Here is a 19,884-nt window from a genome sequence, read left to right on the forward strand (position 1 = left end):
TTGGCCAGTTGGCAACTTCTAAAAGTAAAGAAAAGCCAATTAAACTGTAGCTAAACGTTTGACAAACTTCTGACATGTCATAGTGTCATGTCAGAAGTTTGTATTGGTGGGGGTCCGAGCACTGAGACCCCCACCAATCTCTAGTACGAAGCAGCCAAAGAGTTCGTGTGAGCGCTCAGCCGCTTCGTGTCTGTTCGGCTTTTTCCCGGAAAGCCGTTGTATCGGAGTACGGGCTCATAGACTTTCTATTGTGTCCGTGCCTGATACATTTATTTCCGGAAAAAGCCGAACCGACACGATGCGGCTGAGCGCTCACACGTGCTCCCTCTGTGCTCGGACCCGCACCAATCCAAACCTCTGACATGTCACTATGACATGTCAGTAGTTTGTCAAACGTTTAGCTTCACTTTAAGGCTGAATTCACACACAGGATTTTAAGTCCGGTATTTGTGGCATTTTTTGTAACGTTTGTCAGGCATTTTTTTTGTACGGGAAAATGCAGTGGCCTGATGTTTGCTGGTAGTCCGTATGGAAATATGAACTCTTCAACCCTCTGTATTATTTTGCTTGTGATGTTGGTGGGGATATTTGACTCCAGTAGTGTTTTTTTTTGTTTTTTTTTTCCAAAACCCGCTGGCCACCACTGACATCGACAGACAGTTGGGAAAGACCTGCATTAGACAAATGTCACCTGAACCTGCTAATTTCAGTTTTATCAGCCGATCTAATGTGTTAGAAAAATCTCTTTTTGGGACGAAGAAGGTTTTCAGAAGCCCGATCTTTGGTTCTGCAGATGTTCCCACAGTAGTCTGGTGGCCAGCTAAAACAGGCACTCCGGCAAACTTCTCCTTTTCCCCCATTCTAAACTTAATTAGGTGAAAGGTATTGATGATAATCCTCTTAAATAAGGTGCCCTGTCAAATTTAGCCGCTCTGTTGCAGGCCGCCGCCGTTCAGTCACGTGACCAGCACTCTAAATCCCACAGCAGTCTTTGTGTGCATCGGGGGTCAGTCTCTCTATGTAAGCCTATGATGATTGGATCGAGGCTCTCATAGATAGATGATCCCACTAAAATTAGAAGGTTCAGACAACATTTAGATAATTCATTCTTTTACAATTATCTGCCAACATCAGTGGCGGCCACTGTCAGGATGTTGTGTGTGGTGGTGTCTGAAGGTGGTTTGTTTTTTGTTTTTTTTTTCCTCTGGTCTGGAGTCGGAATTAATTTATGGGTCTGGTCTGTGGTTTAAAATTTTAGGGGTCTGGTCAATGTTTTGTTATTCTGCTTACAAACCTAACCATTTATTTTTTTTTTATTTTTTTTTTCAGAACAGTGATTTAGAGGTATTTTTTTTTTTGCATTACTTTTGCCCTTTTTCTCATTGGGGAAAAAAAGTTAATTGGTAGGGGTTCCCCGAGATAGAGATGTTTTTTTTTTTTCTTCAGGGGATAGCGAATGCTAAAATAAGATCTGAATCCCTGATCTAATGTTTCTGGCCAGTTTTAGTCTGCTCACTATTTCTCTTAAAAGACTTCTCATTTTGGGGTTTATTTATTTCGATAGCAAGATCACTAATGAGAAATACTGCTATAAAAATATAAACCAAATCCCTTTTGCCACGATTTTGTGAAAAATATTGGCAAAAAAAAGTCACAGAACTATCACATCTGAATACAGCTTAAGGGCTTATTTACACGAGCATGTTAAACGTCTGTGGGACGGCCGTTGAAACAGCGGCCGTCCCACGGACCTATGTAATTGAGTGCGGCCGTTCACACAGTCATTGTTTCAACGGACCGTGTGAAGGGGCCGTGGGAAAATAGGACATGTCCGTTCTTTGCACGCATCACGCATCCCTCCATAGACTCTCAACTATGGGGGATGCGAGACATCGCGTCCCGCAGCGCTGAACACTGATGCACCTCGGACGTGAAAAACCGCAGTTACGCCAGGCTCGTGTAAATAAGGCCTGAGGATGAGTCCAGATGTAGCAGACCTTTTCCACCACAAAATCTGTGTGTGCTACATGCGGACTCCTCCTCGGATTTCACCCAATACATTGCAAATTAAAAATGATAAATCCCCAGCATGCTCTGATTTCTGCACAGATTTTGTTCTGCTACGTGTGGATGGGGTTTTGACAATAAGACACCTTTCTTTATTGAGCGACAAAGATCTTGTAATAAGGCCCTTTCCTCGTACCATCAAGAACATTTTATTTTTGTAGATTTTGACATTTTAAAGGGGTTTTCCCACCATAGTAAGCTAAGATGTATCACTAGGATGTGCTATAGCTTACGGATTGGGGGGAGGCGGTCGGACTTTGACGCACTGTGACGCCTTCAGATTTCTCTATTTCGCAGCTACACTTTGACCACATCCATTTATATGGGGCTGTGCTGAGAAAATGTACAAGAGGCTACTCTGCTCTGTAGTGCTGCAGCCTTTTTCATTCTAGTGATCTGTGATGGTCCCAGGAGTCCGACTCCCACTGATTAGCAAGTTGCTATGTGCTGTATTGGGAAAATCACCTCTGCGCCCACAAACCGCACATGCATCTTAGATTTGACTTCATCATTGATAGCTCCTATTCATTTGTGTTCAGTTTTTACGGGATCCAAAAATACTGATTCAAACTGATCAGTTGTGGAAAAAATGTGTGTAAAGTACAGAAAAACTACTAGTGTTCGAGTGGCTTTACACTCCCTATCAAATAAACAAATATTATTTCTCTCCTACATACTAAGGCCTCATGTACACGTCCCATAAGGGTTTTCTACTGTCCTCAAATATGGATCCGACGGCTACAGATACACATCCGTATCGGTGTCGCAATTGCAAAGAATAGGACATGTTCTATATTTTGCGGATCATTTCTATGGCCCGGACACACATCCGTAAATATACGGAAAGGTGTTAGTGGCCAATAGAAATGAATGGGTCCGCAATTTCATTCGTAATTATGGATTCCGTAATTACGGATGAAAATTACTGTTGTGTGCATGAGGCCTTAAATCTGATTTATGAAACTAAAATAAAATACATGAGATGTTTCTTTATCCAAGCCCACGGTTATTCTAAGATCATACATATTTATGGATGGTCTCTAGCAATCCAAATTCGGGTATTCTTCTTTTCCTCCAAACCACACCATGGAGCAAGTTGTTCGATAACTAATTTTGTGTATTAATATAAGATCTTTATGAAGGAATGCCTTGTTAGTTGTGTATAATGGAAAACATAGACCCGTACTACTCCCTGCACCGCTTAAGAGTCTGTTTTTAATTGATTCTCTGTGGATATTTACAGCAAAATAGACATCTCCCCAAAGAAGTCCACCGTCGGTAATGAGCCATCCCTACGGGAGAAAATACCTAATTGTTTTATTTTTTCCGTTTAGTCATTTCATACAGCAAATAGAAACCTAATGGTTTACAATACACCTTATTCTCCTTATTTATTGCACGGACTAAGTACTAGGTGGATTTAAATCTAGATTTTATTTTCCTCCACCAGAACTTATTTACCTAGTGGTTTATTACTAAACAAAGTAGGGATCATGTAAAAGGCATGCCAGAGAAGGAGAGATCTGAACGCTTCCTGGCAATAAATATAATATGCAAAACTGCAGACAGCACATTTGTTTGCTGTGGCTCCAGCACCAGACATCCAAATGGTAATGCAGTATCTGTAACATATCCGTGGCTTTTATGCATACAGTGATCATTTCCTTCTTCATGTGATGGACATTTGCCGCTATTTATGTCATTTGGACCAGGCTTTTTTTGGAGCTGATTTTCAAAGCTTTTTTTTTTTTTTTTTTTTTTGCAAGCTGTTTTGAGGCATGGGATTTTTCTTTCAGTTTTTTTTGTGTCAATGGGAAAAATTAGCTTGTAAAACACCTCAAGAAGTTATACGTTATTTTTTTCCAGGTGTACTTTTTTTTTTTTTTTTACAAAGTTTACTTTAGAGCATAATACGAGCATTTTACCTTCCAAAATACGCTGGAGCGTAAGCCGTGTGAACATGTCTTTATAATGGTTAACTTCTGTTCAGAAGCATTAATCCTCAAATCTTAAAAGCACGTGCCACAGCAAATGTTCCAGATGTGTGATGGATTCTGTGCCCAGAGCTAGTAATGCAAATGACATCCCTGCATTGTTTGATATAGTAGTGCCCACACTAACTTGCAGCCATACAGTGCCATCCACGGCACTGACTATAATACAACACATGTTTCTCTCCATGGTCCTGCACTGCTGTTTACTTCTCTACCCGGAAGATGCGTGCAAGCAGCCAGCTAGAAGAAATTTTAGCTTTCTCTTCCCACGACAATATCTGCAGTAAGAGATTAGCGTTGGAGAAGACAAGTTAAAGGGAACGTAACATCAGAAAATGACATATATTATTTTGAATCCCGTTTTGAGTATACATATTTATTATATGTACACATATTTTTCTAAAATGTTTAGCGGTGGTGTTTTTTAGGCGCCTATCCACATAAAAAAATCTTGAAATATGACAGTTTTCACACTGGCCACTACGGCAGTCACAATAAGCTGATGTTTCCTGTTCTCTGGAGCTCGCCTGTTGGCTTTGCTGTATACATTGGTACAGGATGAGGAGAATAATCTCATCATTCGAGGGTTAGTGAGTTAATGACCGCTCTATTGTATTACTGGAAGCCTAGATAAGGCAGAATAGCAACACTATATACTATACACTCCGATATGGCTCTGGAGGATGTACTGTACTTATCACTTCATGGAAACTGTAATAATCTGAGATTTCTCATCAGTTGACTTTGATTCATTTTGGCCGCCATAAAGCGTACACCCTGCTGTACTAACTACACAGGAAGGAAGTGTGTCTCCAATATGGCCACTCCCAGAGAAGAATTTACAAATAAAAGACGGATGGCTACAAAGTTTGAAAAAAAACAAAACACACATTTTTCCGTCTATATAATTAGATCTAATTTAATGAAACTGCAATTCATGTCGCATTTGGAGCAGACAGGTGTTGCATACTGGGACAGTGCTAGAAATCCAAGACTCACTGAATCCTAGACACTTGTTTGGTACCGGGTTAAGTAATCAGGAGCTGCATTTGGTTACAGAGCCACACTGTGGTTACCCTGAATATATACATATAAACATGAGATACTCCTCTAAGGGCCCGATATTTACACTGGGAGATGTGCTCCCGACAACAAAAATAATATTGCGATGTAGCTACTTACCTGCAAACGCTGATGCTGCTGCAGAATCAACTGTAGCCTCTGGTGCCGATGTGTCCTCGCTCGTCCGACACGATGCAGGACCTGGGGCAGGAAGTGAGTGACGTCACAGCGTGATCTCTCGAGAACACGCTGTGTCTTTGCACTTCCAGAAGCTGGGCATTGTGAAGAGAAGTGGATGATACTTCTATACACAATGCCCAGCTAGTAAAAGAAGTAAACACGCCCCGATGTACGCACATAATACACGCCCACTTGTACTTTTACTTTAAACACGCCAAGTTGTACTTTAGCAAGCCTCATTTACATAAATATAAAAATGGTCATAACTTGGCCAAAAATGCTCGTTTTTAAAAAAAAAAAAAAACGTTACTCTTATCTACATTGCAGCGCCGATCTGCTGCAATAGGAGAAAGGGGGTGCAAAATCTGGTGACAGAGCCTCTTTAAAGAGCTTGTCTTTATGCATCTTCTGTTATCCAAAGGATGGATATATAACTTCGGCAGTTTTAAGCCTTTTGTGGCCAGGGTTGTTTTAGGCCTCCAAAGCAAAATGGAATTTTTTTGAATGCTGCATTGTAAGGGCCCATTCACACCAGCGTCAATCACATCCTTGTGCTGCCCATGGACATCACTCGCAGCACACGGACCCATTGATTTCAATGGGGCCGTTCACACATGCGTGAATTTTCACGCAGCAGGAGCCCACTGCGTGAAATTCACTGCATGTCCTATATTGGTGACTTTTCACGCACCTAGTCACCCATTGAAGTTTATGGGTGCTTGAAAACCACGCACTGCACATGGATGCACATCCGTGTGTGGTGCGTGATTTGCGCATTAATTCTATTGAAAATATAAAAAAAAAATGTGCTTTGCGAGTGCGTGAATAATGCATGCCACTCGCAAAGCACACTGATGCATAACGCCACACACAAAATTCACACGTGTTTTTCACGCTCGTGAATCTGATACACTTGTGTGAAAAGGTTATTTTTTTATTTTTTTGGGAAATCCACAACTGTCCCAGTTTCTTCAGAGGATACCACTTCCCCCAGAATGTAAGCGATAGACAATTAGTCCCAATGTTGCGCTTTGTTCTCCTGGGCCCTGTAGTTCGCTTCATTGGGAGAAAAGGCTGCAATACCTGTGAATCGCCGCTAAATGCGTGTCAGAGATTCACAGTGAGCAAGAAGAAATGAAGGGGAAGCAGCGCTCGTACGAGCACTGCGACCCCTTCAAAATAGCTGATCGGCGGGGGTCCCGGGAGTCGGACCCCGGCCCATCAGCTATTGATGGCCTATCCTGAGGATAGGTCATCAATTTCTATAGACTGGATAATCCCTTTAACTTATTTTAAGAAGCGTGCAGAGGAGTAATTATTCTGTGGGACACATACTGTAGGAATTAAATTTTATTTAAAATTGGAACAGATATCCCTTTTAATTTTGTGCTTATTTAATGAAAAGAGGACCAAAACAGGATAAAACAATTCTCACTAGGATATTTATTTATTGAGGTATTACCCCAAAAATGTATCTTCTAATGCTCCCGCCAAATTATTGTATAACTTATTATGTCGCTATAGAGCAGAGAACTAATGCCACTTTAGGCCCTGTTCCTAACACGGTTTCATCCTACGTTTAGCGGATATGCCAGGAAAATCTTCCGTAGAATATGAAAAACTTAGGCTGTGGCGCATGCCTAGCCATGGCATCTGTCGCCCTTAGACTATTATGGGATACGTATAACGTATACATCATGAAAGCTCATGACATATACATTTTTAATGAATTTTTTTATTTATTTTATTTTTTTAAATACAATTTACTATGTATATTCATTTTAAACTACATATTTTACATTCCCTGAGCCCCATCTGGAATCCAGATCAACTGCCTGAATTCAGAAGCAGCAAAAGGCAGCAGGATAATTAACAAGCTAATGGCATGGGGACCTTGCCATTAGCTTATTCATTTACGAGGTACAGGCAGGAAGGAGTCAATATAATTTTAGCATTAGTAGAAAACAATGGTAAGAAGCCCACACAGCAAGTTTAACATACAGACAACGTGGTAATAAACGGCAGCAAGATAACCGGAATGTTCATTATTGCCAATGTGAGAATTGGCACTACCAACACATTACAAAATTGGCTGATATCTAAGGTGTAATACAGTAGAATGAGATCTAGAACAAAAGTAAATTCATCTAGTGGGGTACAAGCAGAGGCAGATTAAATATACTAAAGGCCCTGGGTTGTTCCCCGAAATTGGACCCCCCCTTCTCTTCCGCTGCACTGCCGTGCCGTCTCCATAGTTAACTCTACCTTTCTGTGCAAGCATTGACAAATAGGTGTTACAATTCCCCTTGTCATGTCAAAGGGCTGTGTCCCAACATGGTCAGTCTCCAACCATTACTGACAGTAGGGACACATCCTCTTGACCAGGGGAATGGTAACACCCATTTGTCTATTAGCTCTCGACTACACAGACTTTTTGTGGAATACAAGGATTTCCTATAATAGACATGTCAGGAGAGGTGACCGATTCTCTATAAATCCAGTGACTCATAGGTGACGTCTTCTCAGATTCTAGTTCTTTTTCTCTCCTCTTCTCCATCTGGTCCAGGCCTCATGATGAGTTCTCCAGGCCATGACCCATTTCTGCAGAATTTGCTACTCTGATGTCTGTCTCCTCACTTTTCCAACATTTCCGCGCCTATAAACGAAGATAAAATTCCCATGGTCCCACACACTATGCCTCTAAATATAATTGCATCATACACTGCGCCCGGGAATATAATCGTACCATACACGGCGCCAATGATTAAAATAGTACCATACACTGTGCCCCGTAAAATAATAGTATCATGCACTGTGCCCCTGAATACAATTGTGTCAAACACTCTAAAGTAAAGCACCACACACACACACACACACACACACACACACACTGTGCCCCCTCTAGATAGCGCCACTAAGTGCCCCCTGTAGTGGGTGTCACAGACATTGCCCCCTTTATATAGTGCCACTCACAGTGCCCCCTATAGAGTCCCCTGTAGATAGCGTCCCCAACACTGCCCACTGAAAAAACAAAAACAAACATTACATGCTCCCCTGTCCCCGTTCCGGAGCCGCCGTCTCTTCTGACCAGGCCTTATCCAAAAAAATGATGCAGGCGGTGCGATGTCATCATTGGTAAAGCGCCGAATGGCGGGGCAGGGAACAGGTAGTTCCTGTACTTTGCCAGCGCTAGACTGATCAATTGTGTCCACGTCCTAAGGTTGCAGATACAATTGAGTGCAGGGGATCAGTTCAGAGTCCCTTTTTTGAACAACCTACAAAAACCTCTAACCAAACTAATGGCGTAAAGAGGGGTCCCTAATTGACAAGTAGACAACCTAAACGCGAAACACAAGGGAACAAAGCCCCCAACAAGAAATAATATGCAAAAATATATGCAAAAGTAGAATATTAAATGCAATAAACAATAATGCAACACTGAATAAAAGGATGGACTATACAAGGAGAAAGATTTGAAGGTGTTCAGGTCGCACTAGGTCTTCGTATGGGTGCATGCGTAGGGGCCCAAACCGTATAGTATAAGAAAAGGTTTAATGCACACCATAAGTCGTTATCCAAAGATAGATTTTTAATATTAGTAATTATGCCAGTATAAGTGCGACGTTTCGATCATGTCTCTGACCTTCATCAGGCACTGTAATATCCTGGGTCCTGCGTAATGGCGCTTCGTGTATGGCGGCTTGCCTGATACAATGGTGGAATCGCTATTTTCCCATTTCACACAACACATTTTTTTTTTAGTTTCCCATTACATTATACGGTACATTAAATGGTTCCATGAAAAATTATAACTCATCCCTCAAAAAACAAGCTTTCATACAGCTATGTCGATGGAAAAATAAAAAAGTTATGGCTTTTGGAAGGCTGGGAGGAAAGAACGAAACTGAAAAAAGTTTGGTCATTAAAGAGGCTCTGTCACCAGATTATAAGTGCCCTATCTCCTACATAATCGGATCGGCGCTGTAATGTAGATAACCACAATGGTTTTTATTTTGAAAAACGATCATTTTTGAGCAAGTTATGAGCAATTTTAGATTTATGCTAATTAGTTTCTTAATAGACAACTGGGCGTGTTTTTTTACTTTTTACCAACTGGGCGTTGTAAAGAGAAGTGTATGAGGCTGACCAATCAGTGACCAATCAGCGTCATACACTTCTCATTTTTCCAGCCCAGCTTCTGTCACTGAACAATCACACTGGAACAATGAGAAGTGTATGACACTGATTGGTCAGCGTCATACACTTCTCATTGTTCCAGCCCAGCTTCTTTGACTGCACAATCACACTGTAACAATGGGCTGGAACAATGAGAAGTGTATGATGCTGATTGGTCAGCGTCATACACTTCTCTGTACAACGCCCAGTTGGTCAAGTAAAAACACGCCCAGTTGTCTATTAAGAAACTAATTCGCATAAATCTAAAATTGTTCATAACTTGCTCAAAAATGATCGTTTTTCAAAATAAAAACCACTGTTCTCTACATTACAGCGCCGATCAGATTATGTAGGAGATAGGCCACTTATAACCTGGTGACAGAGCCTCTTTAAGCGGTTAAGCCCAATTCACTCAAAGTGTTGTTCTTTAATTAAGGACATTAAAACAAGGTTATTGAAGCCCTTTCTTTTTTTCAAATTTATATGTAACTTTGTCTTTTACACAAACTAAATACTGTGATTCTGTTATTCACTAAACTTTGTCTTTCAACAAAATATCTACACATTATGGAAATCGACAGATTTCACAATAGTATGTGGATGTACATGCCTTTTTAGATGGAAGTACTGTTACTTAACTCATTACTATAAATATTTTCTTTTTTCCATGCTTTTTTAGATATTTGAATGGTGGTATTTTCGGAAGTATGGAACCTCTTTTATTGAGCAAGTGTCTGTAAGTCACTTACGCCCTCTATTGGGAGGAGTGGACAATAGCACACCAAGCAACTCAAATACAAGTAATGGGGATGCTGATTCGAGTCGACAGAGTGTTTCAGGTATGATCGGGCTTATGATAGAATTTATTCACTATTGTAGAACTTAAGTTCACACAAGTTTAAACACATCGAAGTATTATTTGGATTAAATATCTAAATGGCATCATACGAAAAGTTCAGCATTGTCCTATTACATTAGTACTGTGCTTCAGAGACTTCTTGGATCGCACATAGATCTCAAGAAGAGCACATATAATGTTGTCATCCACAAAAGAGGAATAAATGTTAAGCCTACGTTTTGAAACTGGCACAGTGGCACCATACCGCTGCCTGGTGGAAAATCATAAAATAGATGTTTCTGGGAGAGCGATTTCAGTACATTTTTATTTTTATTTTTTTAAATAATGAATTTTCTTTTTCAATTGTTTCATAGCAGGCACTTACAGATCTGTTAGATGCTGAACTTAATTCTATATTATCTAGTTTTTCAGTTTTTCTTTGTGGTTGAATGCAATCTATTGTGTATAAGCAATCATTTCAGTCTCGGGAGGGGGGGCTAGCTACAGTGAAGGAAATAAGTATTTGATCCCTTGCTGATTTTGTAAGTTTGCCCACTGTCAAAGACATGAACAGTCTAGAATTTTTAGGCTAGGTTAATTTTACCAGTGAGAGATAGATTATATATAAAAAAACAAACAGAAAATCACATAGTCAAAATTATATATATTTATTTGCATTGATCACAGAGAAATAAGTATTTGATCCCCTACCAACCATTAAGAGTTCAGCCTCCTCCAGACCAGTTACACGCTCCAAATCAACTTGGTGCCTGCATTAAAGACAGCTGTCTTACATGGTCACCTGTATAAAAGACTCCTGTCCACAGACTCAATTAATCAGTCTGACTCTAACCTCTACAACATGGGCAAGACCAAAAAGCTTTCTAAGGATGTCAGGGACAAGATCATAGACCTGCACAAGGCTGGAATGGGCTACAAAACCATAAGTAAGACGCTGGGTGAGAAGGAGACAACTGTTGGTGCAATAGTAAGAAAATGGAAGACCTACAAAATGACTGTCAATCGACATCGATCTGGGGCTCCATGCAAAATCTCACCTCGTGGGGTATCCTTGATCCTGAGGAAGGTGAGAGCTCAGCCGAAAACTACACGGGGGGGAACTTGTTAATGATCTCAAGGCAGCTGGGACCACAGTCACCAAGAAAACCACTGGTAACACATTACACCGTAATGGATTACAATCCTGCATTGCCCGCAAGGTCCCCCTGCTCAAGAAGGCACATGTACAGGCCCGTCTGAAGTTTGCAAATTAACATCTGGATGATTCTGAGAGTGATTGGGAGAAGGTGCTATGGTCAGATGAGACTAAAATTGAGCTCTTTGGCATTAACTCAACTCGCCGTGTTTGGAGGAAGAGAAATGCTGCCTATGACCCAAAGAAGACCGTCCCCACTGTCAAGCATGGAGGTGGAAACATTATGTTTTGGGGGTGTTTCTCTGCTAAGGGCACAGGACTACTTCACCGCATCAATGGGAGAATGGATGGAGCCATGTACCTTCAAATCCTGAGTGACAACCTCCTTCCCTCCACCAGGACATTAAAAATGGCTCGTGGCTGGGTCTTCCAGCACGACAATGACCCGAAACATACAGCCAAGGCAACAAAGGAGTGGCTCAAAAAGAAGCACATTAAGTTCATGGAGTGGCCTAGCCAGTCTCCAGACCTTTAATCCCATCGAAAACTTATGGAGGGAGCTGAAGATCCGAGTTGCCAAGCGACAGCCTCGAAATCTTAATGATTTACAGATGATCTGCAAAGAGGAGTGGGCCAAAATTCCATCTAACGTGTGCAAACCTCATCATCCACTACAAAAAACGTCTGACTGCTGTGCTTGCCAACAAGGGTTTTGCCACCAAGTATTCAGTCTTGTTTGCCAAAGGGATCAAATACTTATTTCTCTGTGCACAATGCAAATAAATATATATAATTTTGACCATCTGATTTTCTGTTTGTTTTTTTATATAATCTATCTCTCACTGGTAAAATTAACCTAGCCTAAAAATTCTAGAGTGTTCATGTCTTTGACAGTGGGCAAACTTACAAAATCAGCAAGGGATCAAATACTTATTTCCTTCACTGTATGTACTTCAGTTGGATTAATAAAAGGAGAATTTCTGCCCACATGATCATTACTTTATCTTACGTATCTCCATTTTTTTTTTTTTTAGATCCTTAAAGGGATATTTCGCCACAATGATTTATCATATAGCCACTGAGGTGGTGAATGTTAGATTGGAGGGGGAGCAACCACTGAGACCCCTTTACTAATCGCTAGAACCCTGTTACCCTCACCAACCCCCAAACCACTAGAAAAGGGGTTTAAACATCTTTTCATTCAAACTGTATGGTAGTGACAGAAACAGCTGAATGCTGCCATTCTAGCAATCGGTAGGAGTCCCAGCAGTCAGACCCCACTAAGCTAATATTTATCACCTATCCAGTGGATACATGATAAAGATTTGTGGCTAGAATATCCCTTTAAGAAAAAAATGACACAAAGAATCTGAATAATCTGGGGAAGGGGCAAGTAGGCTTTTGACTTTCTCTATGGTGATAGCGCCAGAAAGTAGTTTATTATATTTTTTCCTTTTTACTCTTTGACTTTCCGGTGAGGGGTTAACCTGACGGAAACCTTGGACGGAACCCCTTAGCGGAAACGAACGCTGATGTGAACAGGCCCTTACCTGTATTTTCTCATTTCACTTTGACAGAATGTAAAGTCTGGCGAAATCCGTTAAACTTGTTTCGAGGAGCGGAGTATAACAGGTAACTACTTGGAGGACATTCTACTGTGCGTCATAAAGAATCGATGAACTGTACAATGTTAACTTGAGCTTATATTTCCATACAAGTGCAAGACCAAAAGAAACCTCAACACACATTGCAGGTGCTGCACTTTAAACGCACTGCACAAAATAGCAATACAGTTCTAAAACTGAAACCTTTTCAGGTCAATGCACCGTTTCTGTAAATGGGATTTAATATTCATTCTTATACTTATTCTTTATCCTGATTGACCCGGTAAATCCACTCTGCTGGAGATTTGGGAAGTGAAATGAAAGAATGATCAGCTAAATGTGGGACTTAGGCTCTATTCACACGACAGGGTGAACGACGAGTGTCTGCCGATAAAAACGACCGTTTGGGTCCGTTTTTCTCGGCTGTTTTGCATCCATTTTCGTTTTTAACGGCCGATTTTTGACCTGTTTTTTTACGTTTGGTTGTTTTCTCTGTCCGTTTTAAAAACGGATGAATTTCATATGTACATTTTCTGCCACACACTTCCCTTTGTAGATACTGCCACACCCTGCCCTCTGTATATACTGCCACACCCTGCCCTCTGTAGATACTATCATACACTGCCCTTTGTAGATACTGTCACACACTGCCCTCTGTAGATACTGCCACAGCCCCCCTTGTAGGTAGTGCCACACAGACCCTCTTGTAGGTAGTGCCACAAATACCCCTTTGTAGGTAGTACCACACAGACCCTTTTGTAGGTAGTGCCACACCAACCCCTTTGTAGGTAGTGCCACACAGACCCCCCCTGTAGGTAGTGCCACACAGACCCCCCCCTGTAGGTAGTGCCACACAGACCCCCCCTGTAGGTAGTGCCACACAGACCCCCCCTGTAGGTAGTGCCACACAGACCCCCCTGTAGGTAGTGCCACACAGACCCCCCTGTAGGTAGTGCCACACAGACCCCCCTGTAGGTAGTGCCACACAGACCCCCCTGTAGGTAGTGCCACACAGACCCCCCTGTAGGTAGTGCCACACAGACCCCCCTGTAGGTAGTGCCACACAGACCCCCCTGTAGGTAGTGCCACACAGACCCCCCTGTAGGTAGTGCCACACAGACCCCCCTGTAGGTAGTGCCACACAGACCCCCCTGTAGGTAGTGCCACAAAGACCCCCTGTAAGTAGTGCCAAACAGACCCCCTGTAGGTACTGCTACACAGCACCCTTGTACATAGCCACCCCTCATATATGGCACCTAGATAGCACCCCTCCCTACCTTCCTGTAGGGGACCGCTCCAGGAGAAGTCCCTGACTTCACTGTCCATATATGGACAGTGAAGTCAGGGACTTCACCTGGAGCGGAATCCCCGGCCACAGCTTCGGCCAAATCTGGGGCCGGGTATTAGGGATTCAGCTCCTACAGGGAGCAACAAAATACCCTCCTCCTCACATTCACTTCGCACTGTGAGGAGGAGGAGAAGAGAGCGAGCGAGGGGCAAAATGCACGGCCATCACTTGGGTCACATCCGAGTGACAGCCGTGCTTTACACGGCCCCTTAGAAGAACGGCCTAAAACAGGACAGGTTCCGCTTTGACGGCCCGGTTTACCGAGCCGTCAAAAAATCGTCCGTGTGAATAGCCCCATTTGAGGGTCTATTGTTCCTACTGCTGACGTGTGACGGCCGTTCAAATAGAGGCCATCACATGGCCGACAATACCTGTCGTGTGAATAGGGCTTTAGGCCTCTTTCACACTGCAGTATTTTGGTTCAGTATTTGTAAGCCAAAACACGGAAGAGGTACAAATCTTTCTATTATACTTTTTCTCTGTGTAGGTTTCCCTCCTGGTTTTGGTAACTGAAGCAAAATACTGACCAAAATACTTCCGTGTGAAAGTGACCGTACGATGGCTTTACCTCTAAGAAGTAGATCGGAAGAAGTAGATCTCATTGCTAATCTAAGTAATTGGAAGTCTTGGAAATTAATAACACAGAATGAGCCATTGCCTTTGTGATTTGCAGGGATTTCCGTCTCCCAGGTTATCTGTGAGATGCTGTTTTAAGCAAGGTGTCGGAACAATTGTCATTTTGACAGGTGCAAAGCACAACGCTGCCTACACATGTCTAATTGCTGAGCTTCACTAACATCACAAATATTCGCTTTTGTTCTGCAAATTTATAGAGCTAGAACTTGTTCACATTTACATTGTTTTCTGTCATATATTAACCCCTTCCCGCAAAATCACGTACAGTTACGTCATGGGAGATGGACTGTTCCCGCATCTCGACGTAACTGTACGTCATGGAGATGAAGCTGGCTCAGGAGCTGAGCCAGCGACATCACCGCCGGGTGACAGCTGTATGTTACAGCTGGCACCCTGAGGTATCGGCCAGGACTGGAGCTAGCCTCCGATCCGACCGATTAACCCCTCACATGCTGCGTTGAATAGCGATCGCAGCATGTGAGGAGTTTCTAGCCACCGGCGCCCCAGCAACGTGATCGCTGGGTTGCCGGTGGCTGCAAAGGCGATCGGAGGGCTAATGCTTACCTCCCGGTCCGCCAGCAACGGAATCCTCCTATGCCCCGTCGTCGGCGGGGCCCAGGAGGCTTCCGGTACCATCGGCAAGATGGCGCCGGCTCAGCTTCCGGCTCAGAAGCTGAGCCGGCGTCATCAGCAGTGGGTGTCCGCTGTATGTTACAGCGGACACCCCGATCTATCGCCAGGAACCGGAGCTAGCTCCGATTCCTGGCATTAACCCCTTCGATGCAGCGATCCATTGTGATCGCTGCATCCTAGAGGTTTGTAGCAAATCGGCAGCCTTGCCACGCGATGGCACGGCTGGCGACTGCTACCATGGCAACAGGAGCCCTAACAATGGACTCCTGTCTGCCATTACGTAAGCTGATTAGGCCCCGCCCAGAGGCGGAGCCTGATCGGCTTGCTGTCAGTGAACAACTGACAGTTCTAATACATTGCACTACATAGGTAGTGCAATGTATTTGAACATCAAACAAACTGTTGGACCTTCAAGTCCCCTAGTGGGACTAAAGAAAAGTGTCAAAAAAAGTGTCAAAAAAGTAAAAATAAAAGTTGTAAAAAATACAATAAAAGTTTAAAATAATAACACAAAACACAATCGCCCTTTTTCCCTTATCAAGTAATTTATTATTGAAAAAAATAATAAAGCCATACATATTTGGTATCGCTGCGACCGTAACGACCTGAACTATAAAAATATTATGTTATTTATCCAGCGCAGTGAACGCCGTAAAAAAAATAACTAAAAAATACTGAAATAATTGCTATTTTTTGGTCACTTTGTCTTCCAAAAAATGAAATAAAAAGTGATCAAAAAGTCGCATGTACCTAAAAATGGTACCTATAAAAACTATAACTCGTCTCGCTAAAAACAAGCCCTCATACAGCTCCGTCAACGAAAAATTTAAAACCGTTATGGCTCTCACAACTTGGCGACAGAAAAAATCCATTCTCTTTACAAAAGTTATTTTATTGTGCAAAAAGTTATAAAACATAAAAAAGTGCTATAAATTAGGTATCACCGGAATCGGACTGACCTGCAGAATAAAGGTAACGTGTAATTTATAACACGTGGCGAACGCTGTATAAAAAGAACTAAAAAAATATGCCAGAATTGCTGTTTTTTGGTCACCTTGCCTCCCAAAAAAAAAGGATAACAAGTGATCAAAAAGTCGCGTGTACCCCAAAATGGTACCAATAAAAACTACAGCTCGTCACACAAAAAAAACAGCCCTCATACCACTACGTCTATGAAAAAATAAAATTAGTCAAGGCACCAATAAGCCAGGAAATAAAAATATACAGTTGTGCCGGCCCAAGGGGAACATTTCTTCTGTTTCAAGTGGCGAATTATCAAGGCCCCTAAAATTAGGGATCCAGGAAGGGGAGGGCCCAAACATATCCGCTGGAAGCGACGGTGCCCGTATTATACCAGGACAACACTTTCCCAGCAAAATTCCCCAAACTGCAAAGGTGCGGAGTGCGGACCAAAAGGGGGATAAGTAAAGACCATTTATTAGTGCCACACCGGCCTGTGCAGACAGGATCGATCACAGCGTAACACACATCTATGGATTATTTTATTGTTTTTTTTAACCCCACTATACCACCTGACTATGCCCCTTATATACTCCGCCCGCCTTACATGTACCCCCACATTATAAACGGAAACACCAGTAAGACGCCAAACAAAACTACTACAAGCAAAATACACGCTCCAAAAGCCAAATGGCTCTACCTCCCTTCTGAACCCTACAGTGTGCCCAAACAGCAGTTTACTTCCACATATATGGCATCGCCATACCCGGGAGAACCCTTTTAACAATTTTTGGGGTGTGTGTCTCCAGTGGCACAAGCTGGGCGCCACATATTGGCATATCTTTTGAAAAAACATTTTCACTCTGCAACATCACGTGCACACCAATTTCTGCCAATCACCTGTGGGGTTAATATGCTCACTACACCCCTAGGTGAATACCTTGAGGGGTGTAGTTTCCAAAATGGGGTCACTTCTGGGGGGGATCCACTGTTTTGGTCCCACAGGGACTTTGCAAATGCGACATAGCGCCCAGAAACCAATCCAGCAAAATCTGTACTCCAAAAGCCAAATGGCGCTCCTTCCCTTCTGTGCCCTACTCTGTGCCTAAACAGCAGTTTATGACCACATATGTGGTATTGCCGTACACAGGAGAAGTTGCTTTACAAGTGTTGTGGTGCTCTTTTACATTAATTTGTTGAGAATATGAAACATTTTCAGCTAAAACTACGTCTTATTGAAGAAAAAGGATTTTTTTTATTTTCACTGCCCAATTCTAATAAAATCTATGAAACACCTGTGGGGTCAAAATGCTCACTACACCCCTAGATGAATTCCTCAAGGGGTGTAGTTTTGTGAATGGAGTCACTTTTGGGTAGTTTCCACTGTACTGACACCTTAGGAGCTTTGCAAAAGTGACATGGTGTCAAGAAACCAATCCAGCAAAATCTGTGCTCCAAAAGCCAAATGGCACTCCTTCTCTTCAGATCCTTGCCGTGTGCCCAAACAGCAGTTTATAACCACAAATGGGGTATTGCCGTACTCCAGAGAAGTTGCTTTACAAATGTTGGGGTTCTTTTATTCCTTTATTTGTTGAGAAAATGAAAAATTTTGAGCTAAAGCTACGTCTTATTGGAAAAAAAGGATTTTTTTTTATCTTCACTGCCCAATTCTAATAAAATCTATGAAACCCCTGTGGGTTCAAAATGCTCACTACACCCCTAGATGGATTCTTCAAGGGGTGTAGTTTCCTAAATGGAGTCACTTTTTTGGTGTTTTCACTGTTTTGGTCCCTTAGGGGCTTTGCAAATGCGACGTGGTCTCCGCAAACCATTCCTGCTAAATTTGAGCTCCAAAAGCCAAATGGCGCTCTTTCCCTTCTAAGCTCCGCCGTGTGTCCAAAAAGCCGTTTATGACCACATGCGAGGTATTGTTTTACTCGGGAGAAATTGCTTTACAAATGTAGTGGTGCATTTTCTCCTTTTAGTCCTTGTGGAAATTAGAAAAAATTAGCTAAACCTACATTTTCTTTGAAAGAATGTAGATTTTCATTTTCACGGCCTACTTCCAATAATTTCTCCAAAAAACCTGCGGGCTCAAAATGCTCACTATACCCCTAGATAATTTCCTCAAGGGGTATAGTTTCCAAAATGGTGTCACTTTTGGGGGATTTCCACTGTTTTGGTGCCGCAAGAGCCTTTCAGACCCGACATGGAGCCTAAAATATTTTCTAATAAAAAGGAGGCCCCAAAATCCTCTAGGTGGTCCTTTGCTTCTGAGGCCGGTGCTGCAGTCAATAAGTGCACTAGGGCCACATGTGGGGTATTTCTAAAAACTGCAGAATCTGGGCAATAGATATTGAGTTGCGTTTCTCTGGTAAAACTTTCTGTGTTACAAAAAAAATAGATGAAAAATGAATTTCTGCAAAAAAAAAAAGAAATGTGAACATTTCACATCTAGTTTGTTTTAATTCCTGTGAAACATCTAAAGGGTTAAGAAACTTTCTAAATGCTGTTTTGAATACTTTGAGGGGTGAAGTTTTTAAAATGGGGTGACTTATCGAGGGTTTCTAATATATAAGGCCCTAAAATCCACTTCACAACTGAACTGGCCCCTGTAAAAATAGCCTTTTGAAATTTTCTTGAAAATGTGAGAAATTGCTGCTAAAGTTCTAAGCCTTGTGATGTCATAGAAAAATAAAAGGATGTTCAAAAAACGATGCCAATCTAAAGTAGACATATGGGTGATGTTAATTAGCAACAATTTTGTGTGGTATTACCATCAGTCTTACAAGCTGATACATATAAATTTAGAAAAATGCTAATTTTTGCAATTTTTCACTAAATTTTGGTGTTTTTCACAATTAAATACTTAATGTATCGAGCAAATTTTGCGAGTAACATAAAGTCCAATGTGTCACGAGAAAACAATCTCAGAATCGCTTGGATAGGTAAAAGCATTCCGGAGTTATTACCACATAAAGTGAAACATGTCAGATTTGAAAAAATTGGCTGTGTCCTGAAGGCCAAAACAGGCTGTGTCCTTAAGGGGTTAAAATTAGCATTGTAAAGTTTGTCTCCTTTTTTTTTTTTAATAAGATGGCTATGAAAGTAAAATACACTTATGTTGGATCCTTAAGAACACAATACACGTAAGCTGAAAACTTTAGAATTTTACCGTATGCGTGTTGACTTTTCCCTGGAAATATGCAGCATAGTAAAACTTGTCCTAA

General features: G+C 41.9%; 1 protein-coding gene across 4 annotated transcripts in view; it reads left to right on the plus strand.

Moving 5' to 3' along the window:
• ST7 (suppression of tumorigenicity 7) overlaps positions 1-19,884 on the plus strand; it is a 138,335-nt gene that overhangs the window by 69,175 nt on the left and 49,276 nt on the right. For 3 of the 4 annotated variants that reach the window (XM_075857125.1, XM_075857124.1, XM_075857126.1), the window contains exons 3-4: positions 10,159-10,318; positions 13,051-13,105. In XM_075857125.1, coding sequence (XP_075713240.1) covers positions 10,159-10,318; positions 13,051-13,105 — 215 coding nt within the window. Of the gene's footprint in view, positions 1-10,158; positions 10,319-13,050; positions 13,106-14,958; positions 15,039-19,884 lie in introns of those variants that run through there. The other variant, XM_075857127.1, reaches the window with a different exon arrangement.

Source organism: Rhinoderma darwinii, chromosome 3 (assembly GCF_050947455.1).
Source record: "Rhinoderma darwinii isolate aRhiDar2 chromosome 3, aRhiDar2.hap1, whole genome shotgun sequence".
Classification (NCBI taxonomy): domain Eukaryota; kingdom Metazoa; phylum Chordata; class Amphibia; order Anura; family Rhinodermatidae; genus Rhinoderma; species Rhinoderma darwinii.